At 39.1% G+C, this 18,681-nt stretch overlaps 1 protein-coding gene across 10 annotated transcripts in view; it reads right to left on the minus strand.

Moving 5' to 3' along the window:
* The window catches only part of Nhej1 (non-homologous end joining factor 1), a 91,733-nt gene that overhangs the window by 65,098 nt on the left and 7,954 nt on the right, over positions 1–18,681 (minus strand). For 9 of the 10 annotated variants that reach the window (XR_013424319.1, XM_013360832.4, XM_040267857.2 and 6 more), the window contains 2 exons: positions 12,626–12,764; positions 11,963–12,021 (listed from right to left, as the gene is read on the minus strand). The exons of the other annotated variant lie outside the window; for it this stretch is intronic. Coding sequence is in view for 8 of the 9 variants with exons in the window: in XM_013360832.4 (XP_013216286.1) it covers positions 11,963–12,021; positions 12,626–12,764 (198 nt within the window). In the remaining variant the exon portion in view is untranslated. The remainder of the gene's footprint in view (positions 1–11,962; positions 12,022–12,625; positions 12,765–18,681) is intronic. 10 annotated transcript variants of the gene reach the window in all.

Raw genomic sequence — 18,681 nt, forward strand, 5'->3', positions numbered from 1 at the left:
AAATAAAATGTGAAGTTATTTTTAAGTTTAAGTTACTACCACTGATTGTGTACTTCTATCTACAAGGCACTGCAGTGGGTTCAGAAAAGAAAACCACTAGATGCAGTGGTGCAAAACTATGATCCCAGTTATTCAGGATTTGAAGCAGCAGGATTGCAAGTTCAAGGCCAGCCTGGACAACTTAATAAGATTATATCTTAAAATAAAATTTTAAAAGGAGGGTGGACTGGGGGGATGCAGTACCTCAGTGATAGAGTCTCTCTCAGTTCAATTCCCAGTCCATGGAAAAAAAAGAAAAAAAGCAAGAAAAAGGAAACAAATGAGCAAATCCATCCTTCCCTGAGAACTATAAAAATTAATGGAAAATAAGTCTAGAAATTCTTACAAGGCAAAAGTGACATAGGAAAGATACAAAGCATTGTAGGAGTTCAGAAGAAGAAAGAAATATAGCTTGTTTTTACTCCTGTTCGTTTCATGATTTCTGTCATAACAGAAAAATCATGTATCATTTGTGCTCCCTCCCCATTTTTTTTTGGGGGGGGGGGTTGGGGATAAAACTCATGAACCTCTTGTGCATGTCTCTCTTTAAGTAAGGGAAATTGAATGCCCCTGGAAAGGACTTTAAAATCACTGGATAAAAATGTTACAATTCCTGGGCGGGGGGATGAGGGTGCGGGGAAAGTTATGCAGAAATCCAGTTATCCATCTTCAACTATTGCCCATCCTTTCAAACCATCCATAAATCCCAGAGGAAGAATGAAATTCTTTCCCTTAGCTCAGCCCTATAGATCCTTGCTCTCCTACTGGCCCTTTTCCCGCCTTCTCATCCACTGGCTACTCTTTGGCCTTCAAATCCATATGTGCCTTAAAATTTTATTTTGCCTAAGCCACTGGCTTTCCAGCTGTCTCTCATTTCCTTTATGCTGTGCAACTTCTCTGAGGAGAGTTCTCCATTTATTGTCTCCATTGCCTTATCCATTGTCCTTCTTTAACTGCCTGCAATCACAGAGACTGCTCAAGATCACTAACTGCCTGGTGATCTTTCCTATCAACTGCCCATTCTCTTTGATCTTGCTTGTGCACATGGCACTTCAGATCACCATCCCTGATGATGTGAAGTGCACAGGATTTGAATCAAGACAAGTATGAATAAATCAGCTGACTGACCCTAAGCCAATTACTTCATCCCTGAGTCTCTGCTTGTTTATCTTTAAATTCTTTTTTGGTTGGGGGGAGCGGTGTACCAGGGATTGAACTCAGGCACTCGACCACTAACCCATATCCTCAGCCCTATTTTGTATTTTATTTAGGGTCTCACTGAGTTGCTTAGTACCTCGCTTTTGCTGAGGCTGGTTTTGAACTTGTGATCTTCCTGCCTCAGCTTCCCAAATTGCTGGGATTACAGGCATGCACCACTGTGCCCAGCTTGTTTATCTTTAAAATGAAGATAATCTTACCTGCTCCTAGGGTTATTGTAAGGATTAAAAAGTATAACTTATATACAACATCTAACATGGTGACTAGCACACACACAGTATGAACTTAATGTTGGTTAGTTTCCCTTTCTTGGCTAATCACTACACACTCCTGATTGTTCTCACATTTCCCTCACTGACTCCTACTTATTATTTCTTCCAATCAGAAAGGCTCCCCAAATCTCAACTTATAGGTCTTTGTTTTGTTTTGTTTTGGTTTTTTCGTTTTCTTTCTCCATGCTCTTCCCAGAAAAACACGTATCTATTCTCATGGCTTCAGATATTGCTCTTTGGCCAGAAGATTCCCAAATCTGTTTCTATAGGGCCTTTTTTCTTTTCTTTTTTTTTAATATTTATTTTTTAGTTTTAGGTGAACACAATATCTTTATTTTATTTTTATGTGATGCTGAGAATCGAACCCAGCACCCGGTGCATGCCAGGCGAGCACACTACTGCTTGAGCCACATTCCCAGCCCTCTATAGGGCCTTTTTTCAACTTAAGCTTCAACCTTATTTTTTTCTACTCTTTCCTGAGCATTCTCAATTGTATGTCCTATAAACAATTTAAATACAGCATAAATATGAAAAGTTCTTTTTTATTATTTTTATTTAAAAAAATTTTTTTTTAGTTGTAGTTGGGCACAATACCTTTACTTTATTTATTTATTTTTATGTGGTGCTGAGGATCGAACCCAGCTCTTCGCATGTGCTAGGTGAGTGCTCTATTAAGCCACAACCCCAGTCCCTGAAAAGTTCTTAATCTTTTGTTTTTTAATTATCTTTATAAAAGTCATTGTTTTTTTTTTTCCCCCTAGTTATAGGCTAAGGCATTGTTAAATTGTCACACTGTAATGAATGGACTTTTAGGAAACTCATGTTAGGGTAAAATGTAGAGAGACTCGACTATGTGAATCTTTAAAAAAAAATGCTATGGGGGGGGCTGGGGTTGTGGCTCAGTGGTAGAGCGCTGGTCTTGCATGTGTGAGGTACTGAGTTCGATCCTCAGAACCACGTAAAAATATATAAAGGTATATAAAGGTATTGTGTCCATCTGTAATTAAAAAATAAATTTTAAAAAAGGTTGACTTTGTTAAAAAAAAAATGCTCTGGGGGTACATGAAGAAGCTTATAGGTTAAGCCTATAAACAAATCTTATAGATCAACAAGGCCATCTGATGAGAGTTTCTACAGATATTTGTCAAAAATAAGACATCAATCTTGATGGCCTAAACAGATATCTCAGACAGGAGATTAAAATTAAATGAGGGACTAACAGTGTATTTGGTGGAGGTAAACAGAAAAAAAGGGGCTGGGGATGTGGCTCAAGCGGTAACGCGCTCGCCTGGCATGCGTGCAGCCCAGGTTCGATCTTCAGCACCACATACAAACAAAGATGTTGTGTCTGCCGAGAACTAAAAAAATAAATAAATATTTAAAAATTCTCTCTCTCTCTCTCTCTCTTAAAAAAAAAAAAACAGAAAAAAAAAGTTTTAATTTTAGGAGAGTTGGTAACTTCCTCTGAATGCAGTAAGACACACAATCCCCCCATGAGTGTCTATTAAATTGTGCTAGCCTATCTGGATCAGACACAGAAGTACTTGAGATTTCACTTCTTACAGGTCCCTACAACTCCCTATTGTTTTATAACTGACCCAATATACATACTGTCATATATCCCTGGCTGATGAAGCCATCTCAGTTTTAAATATCTAGTTTTGAGTGTCTTAGGATAAAAAGTTTGGCATATGAGATTGCCCTTCACTATTGGGATTCTTAAAATTAGAAACTTATCCTTTGGAAGTGAGTAATTTTGTACCATTTTTATTTTTAATATTGATTTCCTTTTTATTTCCCCTCAAAATTGTAATATATTTTCTATTAAAAGTATAGACCCTGGGCTGAGGTTGTGGCTCAGTGTTGAAGCGCTTGCCTAGCACATGCAGGGCCCTGGGTTTGATCCTCATCACCACATAAAAATAAAAAAAAAAAAAAAATAAAGGTATTTGTGCATCTACAACTAAAAAAAAAAAAAAAAAGTATAGGCCCTTATAAAATCTTGTAAAAGGAAAATAAAGTGGACTTTTATCCATTTGGGGGGCCAAAAAGAAAAGATGATGGCCCCTGGTAACTAGGTTACTTTTACTATAGAAATCACAGCAAGAAAACCCCAAATAGAAGGCAAAAGTCAGAAGAAACATAGATGAGAAACATATGCAATCCCCACCCCCACCCCAGAGATGATTTTCATTCCAGAGTGCAAATACTGGTGGATTTGTGTTTGAAGCAAAGAAAACCATTCCTTTATATGCCCAAGATTAGATTTAATTGAGCCCCACCCATGATTTTCCCAGTCCCTCAATGGCACCACTATTCTTCAGATCTCTCAGGCATACCACTGACAGCCTGACCCTCCTAAAAGATCACCTTCATATGTCAGTTCTCGAGTCGAAAATTTCAATGGCTTCCCATTGTCTACCACAGTAATTAATAACTGCAAGTAGAAAATGCCCTAACTCCTTCCTAGATGTGCCCCAGTTTGAGAATTGCTGCACATAATGACTGATGTTAATACGAGGACTAAAATGGCAAATAAATGTTACAGGAAGAAAAACATTGAGGAACACCTTCAGAATAAAATACCACCTCTTCATCATAGCATTTAAGGCCCCCACAACTTAGCCTCATTATTATCTCACTGACTTCATTTTCTACTAATCCTCACCCATTTTTTTATGCAGAGATACCATGTAGTTTTAATTATATCATCTAATTTTGACTGTTAAAGAATCTCACCCATTTTTATTCTTACTTTTGCATCTTTGCTGGTGTGCTTCCTATCTAAAATGCCATCCACATAGTTCCCTATCAAAACCTTAACTAGAGGCTGAAGTTGTAGCTCAGCAGTATAGCACTTGCCTCATATGTGAGGCACTGGGTTTGATTCCCAGCACCACATATAAATAAAATAAAAGTCTATCAACAACTAAAAAACATTTAAAAAAAAACCTAACTTTAACCATTAAAATTGAGTTCAAGTGCTGCTTTTTACGGGAAGCTTTTTTAAAATCATTCTACCATCATGGCCCTTATAATCACTCACTAAACACTGTGAGCCTATTGATGACAATAATATCATACCTAATGATCATAAAACCTTGTATAATTCATGTGTATACTACTGAACATGGAGAGAATAAATTAACTGCAGGTTTCCTCAGGTCATACACAATAATAGAGAGTATATTTTAATGCATTTAGACTTATCCTCTTCATGATGCTCATGAAGATTCTGAAAAAAACACACTCAGAATGCTTACCTTCCTCCATATATTGAACAGGAAATATATGGTAAAGGGGAAGCTCTTCTAACTGTGGATGTAGAGCCCTTGTGGTTCTAGGAATAATTTTCTTTCCAAGGTTTTGTGAGGTTCTTATTCCTCTAGTTTTTTTAGGTAGTCATCTTTTAGCTGGTTCTAAAAATAGATGTCAGTAATCTCTCAATAACAAAAGAGTCAATAATACTTCATCCCAAAGCTCAGAACACCTCCCAGAAAACAAAAATATTAAGGAAACAAAGCACACAGCAAAAAATGGCAAGCTAACTGGGCTACTTGCCTATTTACACATAGGGGTAAGCTCAAGACTCCCAACAGGTGATCACTTGATGGCCTATAAGATGGGAAGACATGATTCCTTTATCCTCTCACCAAATATTTAATAAATGTCTACTCTGCATGAAGGCACCACTGTTCTAGGCACTTGAGATAGACCAGTACACAAAACAAATCCCTATCTTTGTTGAGCTTACATTCTAGCAGTGGGGTGACAAATCAAAAATAATAAGTATAATAAAATAAATAAATTTTTGGCAATATATTGGATGATAACTACTAAGAAAAAAAGAAAAAGTAGAACATGGTAAAGTGAAATGGGAGTGCCAGGAGCAGAGGAACAGGGATGTGGCTTACAATTTTAAATAGAATAGGCAGGGTAAAATGCTAGTGGGAATGTGAAATGTGAACACACATGCAATGTAATCCACATAGGTATGTCCCCAAATTCTTTGACACAGCTCCACTTAAAAGGTAGAGCTTAATGACCCTCTCCTAGTGTAATCTGGACCTGGTGACCTCACTTCTAATGAAGAGAATACAGCTAGACAATGATCAGATGTTACTTCTGAAATTAGGTTATAAAAAGACTGTGGCTCCACTTGGTCTCAATCTTGCTTTCTTAGTTTTTCTTTTGGATCACTCACTGCCTTTGGAGGAAGCCAGAATCAGGTCATCTGAGTAGCCCTATAGAGAGGCTATGTGGTAAAGAAACGGCACTTCCTGCCAAAAGCCCCATGAGAGACCTTGGGAGTGAATTCCTCAGACCTTACAATGACTGCATTCCCAGCTAACTTCATGACTGCAATTTCACAAGAAACCCTGAAATAGAATCTCTCTGCTAAGCTCCTACATTCCTGGAGTAGCAGCAAGGATACCAATGAGGAGGCTACAGCCGAAGCACAGGTAAGAGATGATGGTGGCTCAGACCAATGGTAGCAGCAGAGGTAGGATTATATTTTTTTAGGTAGGACTAACAGAATTTCCTGATGGACTGAATGTAAAATGTGAGTAAAGGATGAGAGTCAAAGATGACTCCCAAGTTTTTGGCCTAGGCCAGTGAAAAAATGGATAGGAGCTGGGCTGCTGAAAAATCAAATTTGGGAATAAGATTCAGAGTTCAGTTTTGGACATGTTGAGTTTAAGATGTCTAGTAGACATCCAAATGGAAATATTGTACAGGCAGTCTGGAGTTTTAAAATAAGGTCTATAATAAAGATTAAATCACTAACAAGATGGTATTTAAAGCCATAAGACTGACAAAATTTAAAAAGTATATAAATTTAAAAAATAAAATAAAGTCATAAGACTAGTTGAGACCAATAAGGGAGTGAGGGAAATAAGAACTGAGTCCTAGGGCACTCCAATAGTAAGAGGTAAGGGAAAAAAAGGAACAATTGTTGAGGCAGGAAGAAAGACAGAAGAGGGCATGCTGTGAAAGCCACGCTAAGAAAGAATAATGATGAGAAGGACTGATAAATGCTATAATGAAAAAGCCTAAATGGTCAGACTGGCAAACTCAATTGTCTCTCCATCCCTAGCCTTCCTGTTCTTGTGTCTTCTTGATGACAAATGCACAGGCAGAGGTTGTGCAGGAAGCTATAGGAATAACAGGATACCAATACCTGGAAGAAGAGAGCAGACTGAGGGAAAGGAAAATTGTCAAGGAATACACACGAGAGGCAATGTCCACATAGAGTTGGAAAGGTTAAACAGGTAAGAGGAAAGAGAACACCAGGCAAATGAATTGAAACAGAAAGACAAGCAGGAAGCTGCCAAGACTTTAGGATGAGGGAAGTTCAGGGTGCTATAATGCAGTGACAGACGATGAGGCTGAAGGGTCAGCAGGACTAAACACAAATGGTCTTTGTGGCATGCAAGTCTGAACTTTATCCTGTAGGCCACTGGGAACCATTAAAAGGCTTTAAGTAGGAGAGTGGCATAATCAGCTGGATGTGGTGGTGCACACCTGTAATCCAGCTACTGAGGAGGCTGATGTAAGTGGATCACAAGTTTGAGGCTCAGACCCTGTCTCAAAACAAAATAAAAGGGCTGGGGATGTAGCTCAGTGGTACAGCACCCCTGGCTCAATCCCCAGTAGTGAAAGAAAAAAAAATAAGTTGCTAAATTAGGCTTTCAAAGTAAGGACATGTGGTGACTCCTAAGTTACCAGCTTAGAAAACTGAATAGACAGTGGTAGTTTGTCAATAGAAGGAATGTAAAAAGAGAAATAGAGTTGGGGGACTACATAATTCATTTCGGACATGGTTAGGGTGTGTGCTGTCTATGGAGCACCCAGGTGGAAATGTCAAGGATGCAAAAAGAAATACAGGCTGAAACACAGTGGAGATATGATATTGATACTCAGTAGCATACTGATGACGTTGACATTGGGGTTTGGACGAGACAACCCAGAGAGAAGAGCAAAGGGTGAGAGGATCAAGGACTAAAACCTGGGAAAACTAACATTCAAGAGGCAGGTAAAGGCTGGAAAGCCAGCCAAAGAAACCAAGTAGAATCTTTTGTGAATAAACTTACAGGATAGCAATTGCCAGGTTAAAGATCTCCCAATCTCCCTCAGGTGATTCTGATATGAACTATTGATTCACCAGGGCAGCAATGAATATGTTCACAGCATGAAGTATCTGCTCTAGAATCTGCCTGGAACCAGACAGGGATGAAGATACTAACTAAAACTAGACAGGATACAAGGACCACGGCTACATTTAGGATGCTGAATCAAATCAATGTTAACTGTAGCCTCCAAATTTCTTGGTTAATGTATTACACTGAACAGAGTGTTTAAGCCTTATAAGACAATCAGAATACAGCAATGGGAATGACTGCTATTATGAGTATCATCATATAAAGACAGAGAAGGAGAAAATTGCAAAATATCTATCTCTACAATGGGCCTCCACCCAGAGGAAGCAAACTGCACACAGTTGTCCAGGTTTTGGTGTCAGGGGTTGATTCTTGGCCAGAGGTTGCCAGCTGCAGAAGGAGGGGCTCTATTTTAGGCTGCCTGCTGTCCCTGAGCCTGTCCGCATCTGGTTTGAGCAGCATGCAGCCCCAGTGACTCACACACCCATGCAAACCGCCTGTGGCTCAGTGGCATGGCCTCGGAATGCTAGCCTTAGGCCAGCTCCCTCCTCATCCCATTACACTGGGATAAATAAATAAAGAGCCCGCCAGCAGCCGCATAGCCTGATAGCAACCAGATGGAGGGAAAGAGGCACAGATGGGGCCAGGAGAAGAAACTCCCTCCAGTGGACTAGATGGAGAGAAGGCTACAGCAGCCACTCATCCTAAACTTCATCTTAAACTCATTTACAATTGCTGTGTCATAACAGTGCCCAATTCCTTGACTTTTCTTCCACTCCAAAAGATACCTCTTAGGCCTAATCCTGGGAAATGCTCCATATGGGGATCTTGCCCTACATGAGGATCATGCCAGCAGTCCTCTCTCCCCCAGCCTTGATTTGAATCAACATTGCCAGTATTCCTGCTTTAGTTAGGCTGCTATCAATTGGCTCCCTTAGGTTCCCTAGAAATGAAAAATCAGAGGTTCTTGAGGGGAGAAGAAAAACAAAAAGGATCAAATATGGGAAAGTGATCCCTGTTCAATCCTTCAATATTTTTCCTAATCTTATATCCAAGAAACCTCCCTATCCCACTGCCCCTGCACTCTGTCTACAATCTCTTCCCTAGCAATATTTCCAATGAGAATAGGAGTGACCCCAAGTACTGACCGCGTGGCCCTCTGACATCAGCCTGGCCTCTCCATGCCTTCATCCTAAGCTCTCTCTCTGGTTTGTTTATCTTCCTATCCCATGTTGCTTATTTTGATGGCACATCCTTTCATTTCAGTCTTGGGTGACCCCATGACCCTTCTGTGTCCTGTTTGCAGCACCCCAGGCAAGCACAGTAACTGAAAAGATGCAGTAGCCATATGAAGCTCTATAGTCTCAATAGTGCTCCAGAGTCCTTTCAGTCTAGCAGCTATGCAGAACATTCTGAGGACAGTGCAGTGAACCCACAGTCATAAGAATTCAAATTACCCTATCCTTATGTCTCCTCAGCTGGTGTGCACAACAAGTTAAAGTAGAGAAACAGAATAGGGATACATTTTAGACTCTGAGTCAAGAAATGTGGGAAGTCCTAAACATAGGTAAGTCATTTAACCTCTGAGACTCAATTTTTTCATCTATAAAATGGAAAGTTTCAGCTATGTATCTCTATATGATCCCATATATAAAACTTCTACAAGTCTACAAGGCTTGGCTGCAATCCACCCAGTGCCTAGAGGACCAGAACTCATGAAGTAATTAATTGTAAGTACCAACACCATCCCTGAGTTAGCACCTGGATTATATGGCTTTCTCATTCCATTCTACAGGGATGGAGCCCTCCCCCAGCAGCATGAAAGAGATGAGCCTCCTATTTTAAAAATGAGAAAATAGTGGCTCTGAGAGAAGTGATTTATCTAAAGCTGCAAAATAAACCATGATAATAACTGAAGTCCTCATATATAGCCCTTAAAAGCAACAATGTATTTATAGGCCACACTGCCACAAAATTCACACAATTCCCCCTGGCATAGATTTATCAAAATATGCATACACAAACTTATTGAGAACCTACTTCTTCTAGGCACTATAATCCATGCTGGGAAGACAGAAATGCATTCAACATGGTCCCTGCCCTCAAAGAAACCAAAGATCAACAACTCAGGAGGCTGAGGCAGGAGGACTGCAAGCTTGGCACAATTTAGTGAGACTCTGTCTCAAAATAAACAGGGATGGAGACTTAGCTTAGTGGTAAAGTGCCCCTGGGTTCTATCCCCAGTATGGGGTGGGAAGGGGAAAGAAATCAAAGATCAGCAGCAGAAAGCTACAGTTTTGCAGACATTAAAAAAAAAAGTATAAACCAATGCACTCTAATAGCAGGAAAGGATTATTTTTATGAGAGTCCAGAAAGATCTTCCAAAGAAGCTGAAGCTGACACTTAAAAGATGAACAGTTTACAAGGTAGATAAGGCCAGCACATTGGTCATTCTAGATAAAGGAAAGAATGTTATAAAGACATAAAGGCAAGAGAAAACAAAACAGCATCTGGGAAAATCAAAAGTCATTTCTTATGGCTGAAACATAAAGCACATATAGTAAAACGTTATGGAGTCAAGTTGGAAAGCACATAGGCACTAGACCAGCAGAGAAGGCTAAGAGTTAGCCCTGAACTCTAATGCAGGGCCTGAGGCAGGTAAATGGTACACCAGCTCTAGGCTGTGTTAACACTCCTTAATGCCCAGAGATTCACATACAGAAGCCATCTGAGAGAAAAGTGGCCTAAGAAATCTCTATCAAGAGCTGAGGTTGTGGCTCAGAGGTAGAGCGCTTGCCTAGCATGTGTGAGGCCCTGGGTTTGATCCTCAGCACCACATAAAATAAATAAATAAAATATATTGTATCTATCTATAACTAAAAAATAAATATTTAAAAAACAAACTTGAGTTTTTTAAAAAAGAAATCTCTGTCACATATTTAGGTATAACAGTCTCTCTTTCCCCAAGAATTTGACATTAATTATGTTTTAGGACTTAGCAATGCAAGCTTTCCTTCTTCTCCAGAGTTAAAACTGTTTCAGTACATGGGCTGAGTACTCAGCTCCCCCCACTTTTTTTTGCTCCTAGTGTTAAGACTTCAAGTATTAAATCTCAGTCAATGAATAGAAAGAACAGAAGGTTCCAGATCAAGAATACCTGCTTTACGTCTAGCCCCTGTGAAAAGAGTTTATTTCAGGTTCTAAAGAGATCTGAGACACAGAACTTATCCATAAGAAGCTTACAAGTAGCCTAAAGGGCAAGATAGAAATATGAATAATCTGTATATAACAATATTATAATAGCATTATTTACTTACATAGTAACTTGGGTAATATGTCTAATTAGAAAATGGGGCAATAATACTAAGGTACTAACTGTATAACCAACAAGTCCCAAAAGAATTAGAGAAGGAAAAGATCAATATTGACTGGTATTATCAAAGGTCACCATTATTAATACTCCCACTGTTTGGCCTTCAACAGATGTTTCTTTTGGCCAAGCTTAATCCTTAGAAGGGAAACCTAGGCAGTAGCTTCTGACAGGCCACAATTATCTACTCCCCATTCATTCCTTTGCCAATCCCCTTGTATAAACACTGTGATTTTCCACGGCCTGCAGCACCCACAAGACAGTCCCCAGATGGTAGCCCTGAGCTTTTAACTTTCCTCTACTGCTAGATGCTGAAGGGACTGGACAAGTAACAATGACTACACTTCTACTCCACAATTCAGATCTCAATAAGCACAAGTTAACAACTGGCCAATCAAGCTTCCCAAGGTTAGAGAATTCCAAATGAAATTCCCAGGTACTTTAACAGAGATATTTTACAATTGTTAATTAGTCTGCTTTTGCCTTTTGTATTCATCCCCTTTCCTTCCCCCATCTTCCCTATGTACATCTCAAGCTTTATCAGATTTTCTATAGCCATTTTTTTTCAGACAAAGGGCTTTCCAACCATACAAGCCACCTACCACCCAAAATGCAAATCACCATCCAGGTACCTTTTTTGTGGGGAAAGGGGTGGCAAGAACTGAAACCAGGGACACTTAACGATTGAGCCACAACACCAGCTCTTTTTATGTTTTATTACGAGACAGGTCTCACTAAGTTGCTTATGGCCTCACTAAGGTGCTAAGGCTGGCTTTGAACTTGCAATCCTCCTGCTTCAGCCTCCTGAGCTGCTAGGATTACAGGCATGCACCATCATGCCCAGCACTATCCAGGCACTTTAAGTGCTCAAATTTGAAGAAGAAAGGAAATAACTACCCTACCTCTACCATAAACTGTTCCAAGAAAGCATTTTCTTCAAATGGCTCCGTCTTCAATCGACCTGTAATAAGAAGGGTCAAAGAAAAAGAAATATGATCCTGAGGATGAGCTTCCTACCTGTTGGATGAAAAGGAACAGAGTCCAGAACAGAAAGATGCCCTCCCAGAGATCCCCCCTAGCCAGGTGAGAGAAGGAGGATTGAGAGTATGTGGGCAAACACAAGGAGGAGAGGGCAACTGGCAACAAATGGCAGTTCAGGGGCAGCAGTTGCTCTATGAGATCCTCCTGCCATTTCCATTGACAAAATGGCATGTCAAATGGAATTTTTACTTTGAAGTTGGTGCTTTGCAACGTTCTAAACTCCCAAGTTCGCCTTGCCTAGTACAATTTTGTATAGTTGTTGGCTCCTTTCCAAAGCCTTCCCTTGTCATTTCCTAGGACATGTCTGTCCTTTATAGCTTCCACTGGCCACTTAGGCACCAGCCAGGTACTCAAGGTAGAAAAAAGTGTCATCTACTTACTATCAAGTCTCCAGTTCCTAGTCAGGACCCAACACTCACACCAAGGGAAACAATTTCTCAATGCACATGAGCCTCTCCATTCTCTAAGACCTTTGGACTACCTGTCCCACTCCTTACCCAATTCCTCAAAGAATATCCTCTCACCTCGGCTCAGCATAGCCCCACTCTCCTGGTAGTCCTGGATCTCTAGATCTTTCATCCGAAGTAATGTTGACAACTCCTTCACGTGGCACTGCAAGGCCAGACTCATGCCCATCAAAGGACGAATCAAATGTTGGGAGACCTTTGATGGAAAAGAGACATCAATTAGCCAACAGATGCTTCCAGAGTACTCTCTGCATTAGGTACTAGAAGAAAACACCAAAGAATATTTTCACAAGAATTTATAGTTTCAAAGGCAAGCAATCCATTTAGATGAGCATAAACATAAACATAATAATTAAATAAATTTATTAAAGAGGCTCAAGGATTGCCTTTATGACCCAGATAGAATATGGATAGATTAACTTAAGAGTTGTGATTTAGAGATAATGATGTGATACAGTTGAGAAAGGGAAAGTATTTGCTCAACTCTCAGCAGAGGTTACGAAATAAAAGCAGAATATTCAAGCAGCCCTCAAGAGAGTAAGTGTGGTAGACAGACATGGTAGCACATGCCTATAATCCCAACAACTTGGAAGGCTGAGGCAGGAGGATCGAAAGTTCAAGGCCAGCTTCAGTAACTTAGCAAGGTCCTAAGCAACTTAGTAAGACTGTACTTCAAAATTAAAAAATAGCAAAAAGGGCCTGGAATATGGTTCAGTGGTTAAGCACCTGTGGGTTTAACACCTGGAACCAAAAAAAAAAGAAACAAAGAAGGTATGGCTAGTGGCTAAAACAGAGTACACCAGCTGGAGTACAACAGAAAACAAAAATTCAACAGAAAGTAGAGAGCTTTGAAGTTCAAGTTAGATCATTTATCAAGTGCCATTTCAGGGCTGATGATAGCCCAGAATTTCAATCTGTTTCCACAAATGCAGCAGAGTCTCAGGTTGTTGTTATAATAAAAGCACGTCAATTTCTAAAAGACTAGCCAAGAAATAAATAAAATATCCACCCAAATATACCTTGCTTTTAACAAGAAGTAAGAAGGATGCTAGCACAGTATGGAAATTCCTTAGAAAACTTGGAATGGAACCACCATTTGACCCACCTATCCCACTCCTCAGTCTATACCCAAAGGACTTAAAATCATCATGCTACAGTGATGCAGCTACTTCAATGTTTATGGTAGCTCGATTCACAATACATAAACTGTAGAAACAGATTATATACTCTTCAATAGATGAATGGATAAAGAAACTGTGGTATAAATACACCATGGAATATTACTCAGCCATAAAGAAAAATGTAATTATGGCATTTATGGGTAAATAGACGAAGTTGGAGAATATCATGCTAAGCAAGTAAGCCAATCCCAAAAAAACAAAGGCCAAATCTTTTCTCTGATAACTGAATACTAACATAATGAGGGGAGCAGGTGGCAAGGGAAGAATGGAGGAACTTTAGAATGAGCAGAGTGGGGAGAGGGAAGGGGAAGGTATGGTGGCGGGAGGTGGTGGAATGAGACAAACATTATCACCCTTATGTATGGGTATGATTGTATGAATGGTGTGACTCTGAATCATGTACAACCAGAGAAATGAAAAGTTGTGCTGCATTTGTGTAAAAATAAAATAAAATTAATAAAAAAAGAAGGATGCTAGCAGAGCCATACTACAGTGCAGCTATAATGATGCTCTCGTATGATAATGTAGAACTGTACAGAATAATCATTTAATTCACCCATACAAGGTGTCCATTAGCCTCTCAAAGAAAATAACTAGGGGCTGGGATTGTGGCTCAGCGGTAGAGTGCTCGCCTAGCACGGGCGGGACCCAGGTTCGATCCTCAGCACCACATAAAAATGAAGGCATGGTCTGAAGCTTGGAGCACTACTAGGTATCTCCTTTCTTCCATGGAGCGCTCACCATTCAAACATGACAGATTTGGTCAAATGCTAGTTAGGTTGAGTCTTGCTTGCTTCCACTTGGTCACCTTTGTATGGATCCAATGGCTGTTTTGTTTTGCTTTTTTGTTCCTTCCCCCCCTCCCCATTAACGGTTTTTAGCTGACGTTCTTGAAGAGAGTGAGTACTCGGAACTGTGCCGCCAATGAAAGGAAATCCTAAGGAAGTACATTTCTTTACAGAGCTGTGTCATACCATCCTTTTGGCCCTCTGCTGTAAAAGTAGAATCAAGTCTCAAATAATTGCCTTTGTAATCGTACCCTCTAGTATTGTAGATGTAGGACAGTACTGTACCATATGCTGTGAATGTTAAACCTCTCGTACCTGCTTTATGATATGTGGTAGTGACTGTGCTTTATCAGAGCTGTTTTTAATGATATTACTCTAGAATGTTTTCTTTTCAGATGATGATTGAGAAGCTAATAAAAAAAAAATGGTGCCAGGTTTCACAACAGTAACAGAACTTTGCTGTTTTCTCGGGTTTGGTTTTGTTTTTGTTTTTTTACTTTCCCCCCATTTTTAAATGGAGTGTGCTGGGTGTGTCTATGATTCTGTTCAGATGACTGCAGAACCTGGAAACGCTGTTGCTGCTGCTGATGCAGAACATACTGCTATTATTGGTCTTTTTATATAAATATAAATACATATATATATACATATATAGATAATTTGAATTTTTGGAAACTTTAGCTGTGCTGTCAACTTTGGAAAAGTATCCCAGTTTACCGTGTTGAGTTGGCATTGTACAGAAATTAACAGCCATATTGGTCTAGAAATGTTAAACTTAATTTTTTTCCATTTGTACAGGGGTAATGCACTGTATTAAATATGTAAGGTCTTATCTACGTGGGTTTGATTACAGAAACTAATAAAGTATTCTCTAAATAATGAAAAAAAATGAAGGCATTTGTTGTGTCCATCTAAACCTAAAAAAATAAATATTAAAAAATAAATAAAGAAAATAACAAAGTCAATCACCTATTTGTGGCTTGGGGATGCTACCAGAGTTACTTTCTTTTTCCCCTGAAGGACACAAATTAAAGGAGGAACTAAGAAGTGGTGCTCCAGATCAGGGGTCAAGAAGATTTTTTATGGAAAAAGCCAGATAGTCAATATTCAACTTTGCTGTTGTGGCACACTAAAGCAACCCAAGACAATATGTAAACAAAGGAGATGGCTGTGTTCCAATATAACTTTCCAAAAAGAGGCAATAAGCTAGATTTGGCCTGCTGGCCACAGTATACCAACCCCTGTCTTAGTCCTAAAAGGGAGCAATTTAAGACTAGAGGTGCAGCTTGGTAGCAGATCAATTGCCTAGCATACATGAGGTTCCAGGTTCAATCCTAAGCACTGAAAACAAAATACAATAAATAAACACGAAGGAAGACTTTAGACAGGATACCCCAACACAGGCTTGAAATGAAGAAAAGGTACCAGAGATTCTCATAGGATGTGCAAGCCAGATTAATCTGAATCAGGACCAGAAGTCTGAGCTCTTCAGACTCTTGTGTTTTCATTTTCCATTAATTTTTCTAGGTAAAAGTTACCACTAAAACTTCTACTTGTGTTGTGACTCAAATTATATGGAAAATACTTTTTTTCCACATTTCTCTAATAATCAATTAGGAAAGACTGGATGTGGGGAAGTGGGCAAAGAGAGAGTGGTGCTGGCATAGGATGGAAGGTCAGAAGCCAAGTCAAACTCTAGATGTTCGTTATTTCTTTCTATCACACAGCACATCCCAACCTGGCACTGCCTCCTAACTCAGGTCTTCAGGACACTTAGGTCTCCTAGAAGTACTGCTCAGAATGTGGCAGAAGTGCAGTTTGGGGGAGATTTTTATGCTCTAGACCCAATTCTCTTTCCTAGAAATAGTTTTGTTAAGTTTGGTCCTGGTTAAAGTAGATCAGGAGGGATAAAAAGTTGAATATTTGTTAAATGCCAGGCTAGGTTTGGTGAGTTGGGTTGAAAATAATTATCACTGATCAAACAACCACACCATGCATTTGGTGGCACCACTCAAATAACAGGTACTCCTAAAGTTAATAATTAGCCTCTCTCAGGGAGTAAAGGGACACCTTAATAGCAATCTCTCTGAGTGGTGCAGAATATATCATGAAATATGGTAAGTTTTAATCAATGTTATGTCTAATTAAATATGATAATAATATACCAGCTACTCAAAAGATCTATCAGACCCTAATGTCTATATAGCAGCAACAGCAACAGTTTTATCAGTACATATTTCATCTTTTCATCTGCTCAAATAATTTCATAGGGTATATACCTATAATCCTAGCAACTCAGGAGGCTGAGACAGGAGGATTGTGAGTTTGAGGCCAGCCTAGGCAACTTAGTGACATCCTGTCTCAAAATAAAAAATTTAAAAAGGGTTGGGGATGTAACTCAGTGGTAGAGTGCTTTCCTAGCATGTGCAAGAACCAAGGTTCAACCCTCAGGAAATAAATAAATAAATAGTAATAATTTCATAGGATTGTGTTATACCTTCTGAATTACTGAGGTATAATTACTTTCAAAGTTAAATGAACACTAAAATGATTTCCCTTAAACCAGATAGCTTTGTTCTGTTCTGGATAGAAATCTTGAAAATATGTATTAATGGTCATAAGAAAGAATGGTGCAGAGGCTGGAGTTGTGGCTCAGTGGTTGAGTGCTCGCCTGGCATGCAAGAGGCACTGGGTTCGATCCTCAGCACCACATAAATGTAAAATAAAGGTATTGTGTCCACCTAAAACTAAAAAGTAAAAAGAAAAAAAAGAAAGAATGGCACAAATGTGTAAACAGATCAAAGCAAATGCATAGACATTACAAGGAAAAATCCTGATGTGCTTTAGGAGGTCAGGATACTTCCCTTCACTTACAGACAGCAAAGGATGAAGAGATGCAGGTCAGAAATCAATTCAACCAATACTTACCAGGAACCTAACATGTGCTCTAGGACCTCTGCTCTCCAAGAACGCCCAACAGTTAGAGAGATTAGGAAGTGTGGTAGATACAGAGCAGAAGTTGCCAATCTTCAACCATTTAGAATTTCCCCCAACATCTTCTGATTTCCCACAGAAATGCTCACAAGGCAGGAGACAGAATAGCAGTTTTCAACTCCAGATGAATCACATCAGGTGACACAGTGAAATGGATAACAGACTAGAGAGCAGGAGACCTAGATTCCAGTCCTGACTCTCACATAACTTTAATATGAAAATGTCTTGACTTCAACTACTTTCATGGTCCTTGTCTTTTTCAAAAAGAAAAATTATGGAGTTAACTGTTTGCTCTCACAGATACAATATAATACTAAAGTCGAGCAATGTTACACATATTTTCATTTAATCCTCACAAGTCTGTAAAAAGATTGTAATTGGTATCTCCATTTTATAGCTAAAGAAAAAAAACATAAATGATGAAATATGAAAGTACTGGGGTTAATTACAAAATCAAGTCAGCTGGTTCCAAAGCCTATGCTTTCTACCACTAAAAACCTTGAGAAATGACTCCTGGGATCATAAATGGTCAAAGGGGTGACAAATTTGAAAGGAAAAATATAAAATATTAAGAATTATATTAGATACTACAAAGAGCAGACAGTAGGAAGGAGGAAAAGAGATGAGAAGTTCATCACAAGTGGAGACCAGCTCAAAGTTATAAAGCAGAGACCCCAAACCTCATATGTTCCACAATATCCTGCAGCAACTTAAGAACCATTGAGTTGTTATTATGCATACATTATATGGTAGAGGCTGTAGGTAATTAGGTATTCTCCTACTCTTTCTATGGCTGGTAGGATTGAAGGTCTCTGGAGAATACTCTGGCATTGGTTTAGCAAAATTAAAGATGAAAATACTCTTTGCCCTGGCTGTTCCACATTCAGAAATTTACTTATGCATTTACACACAGAAAAAGTAAATATAGGGTTAGTGATACAAGTGCTTGCCTTGCATGCAAAAGGCCCTGGATTCAATCCCCACCACCACAAAAAATAAATGAATAAATAAATGTAAGGATATTCACAGTATATAACAAAACACTAGAAATAAAAAATGTCTACTAATAGTAGATCAATTAAATACATATTGATAAAACCATAAAATACTAAGTTGCCATTTAAAAATATTTTACAGGTTTTCTAAACAT

This window comes from Ictidomys tridecemlineatus, chromosome 7 (genome assembly GCF_052094955.1).
Source record: "Ictidomys tridecemlineatus isolate mIctTri1 chromosome 7, mIctTri1.hap1, whole genome shotgun sequence".
Classification (NCBI taxonomy): Eukaryota; Metazoa; Chordata; class Mammalia; order Rodentia; family Sciuridae; genus Ictidomys; species Ictidomys tridecemlineatus.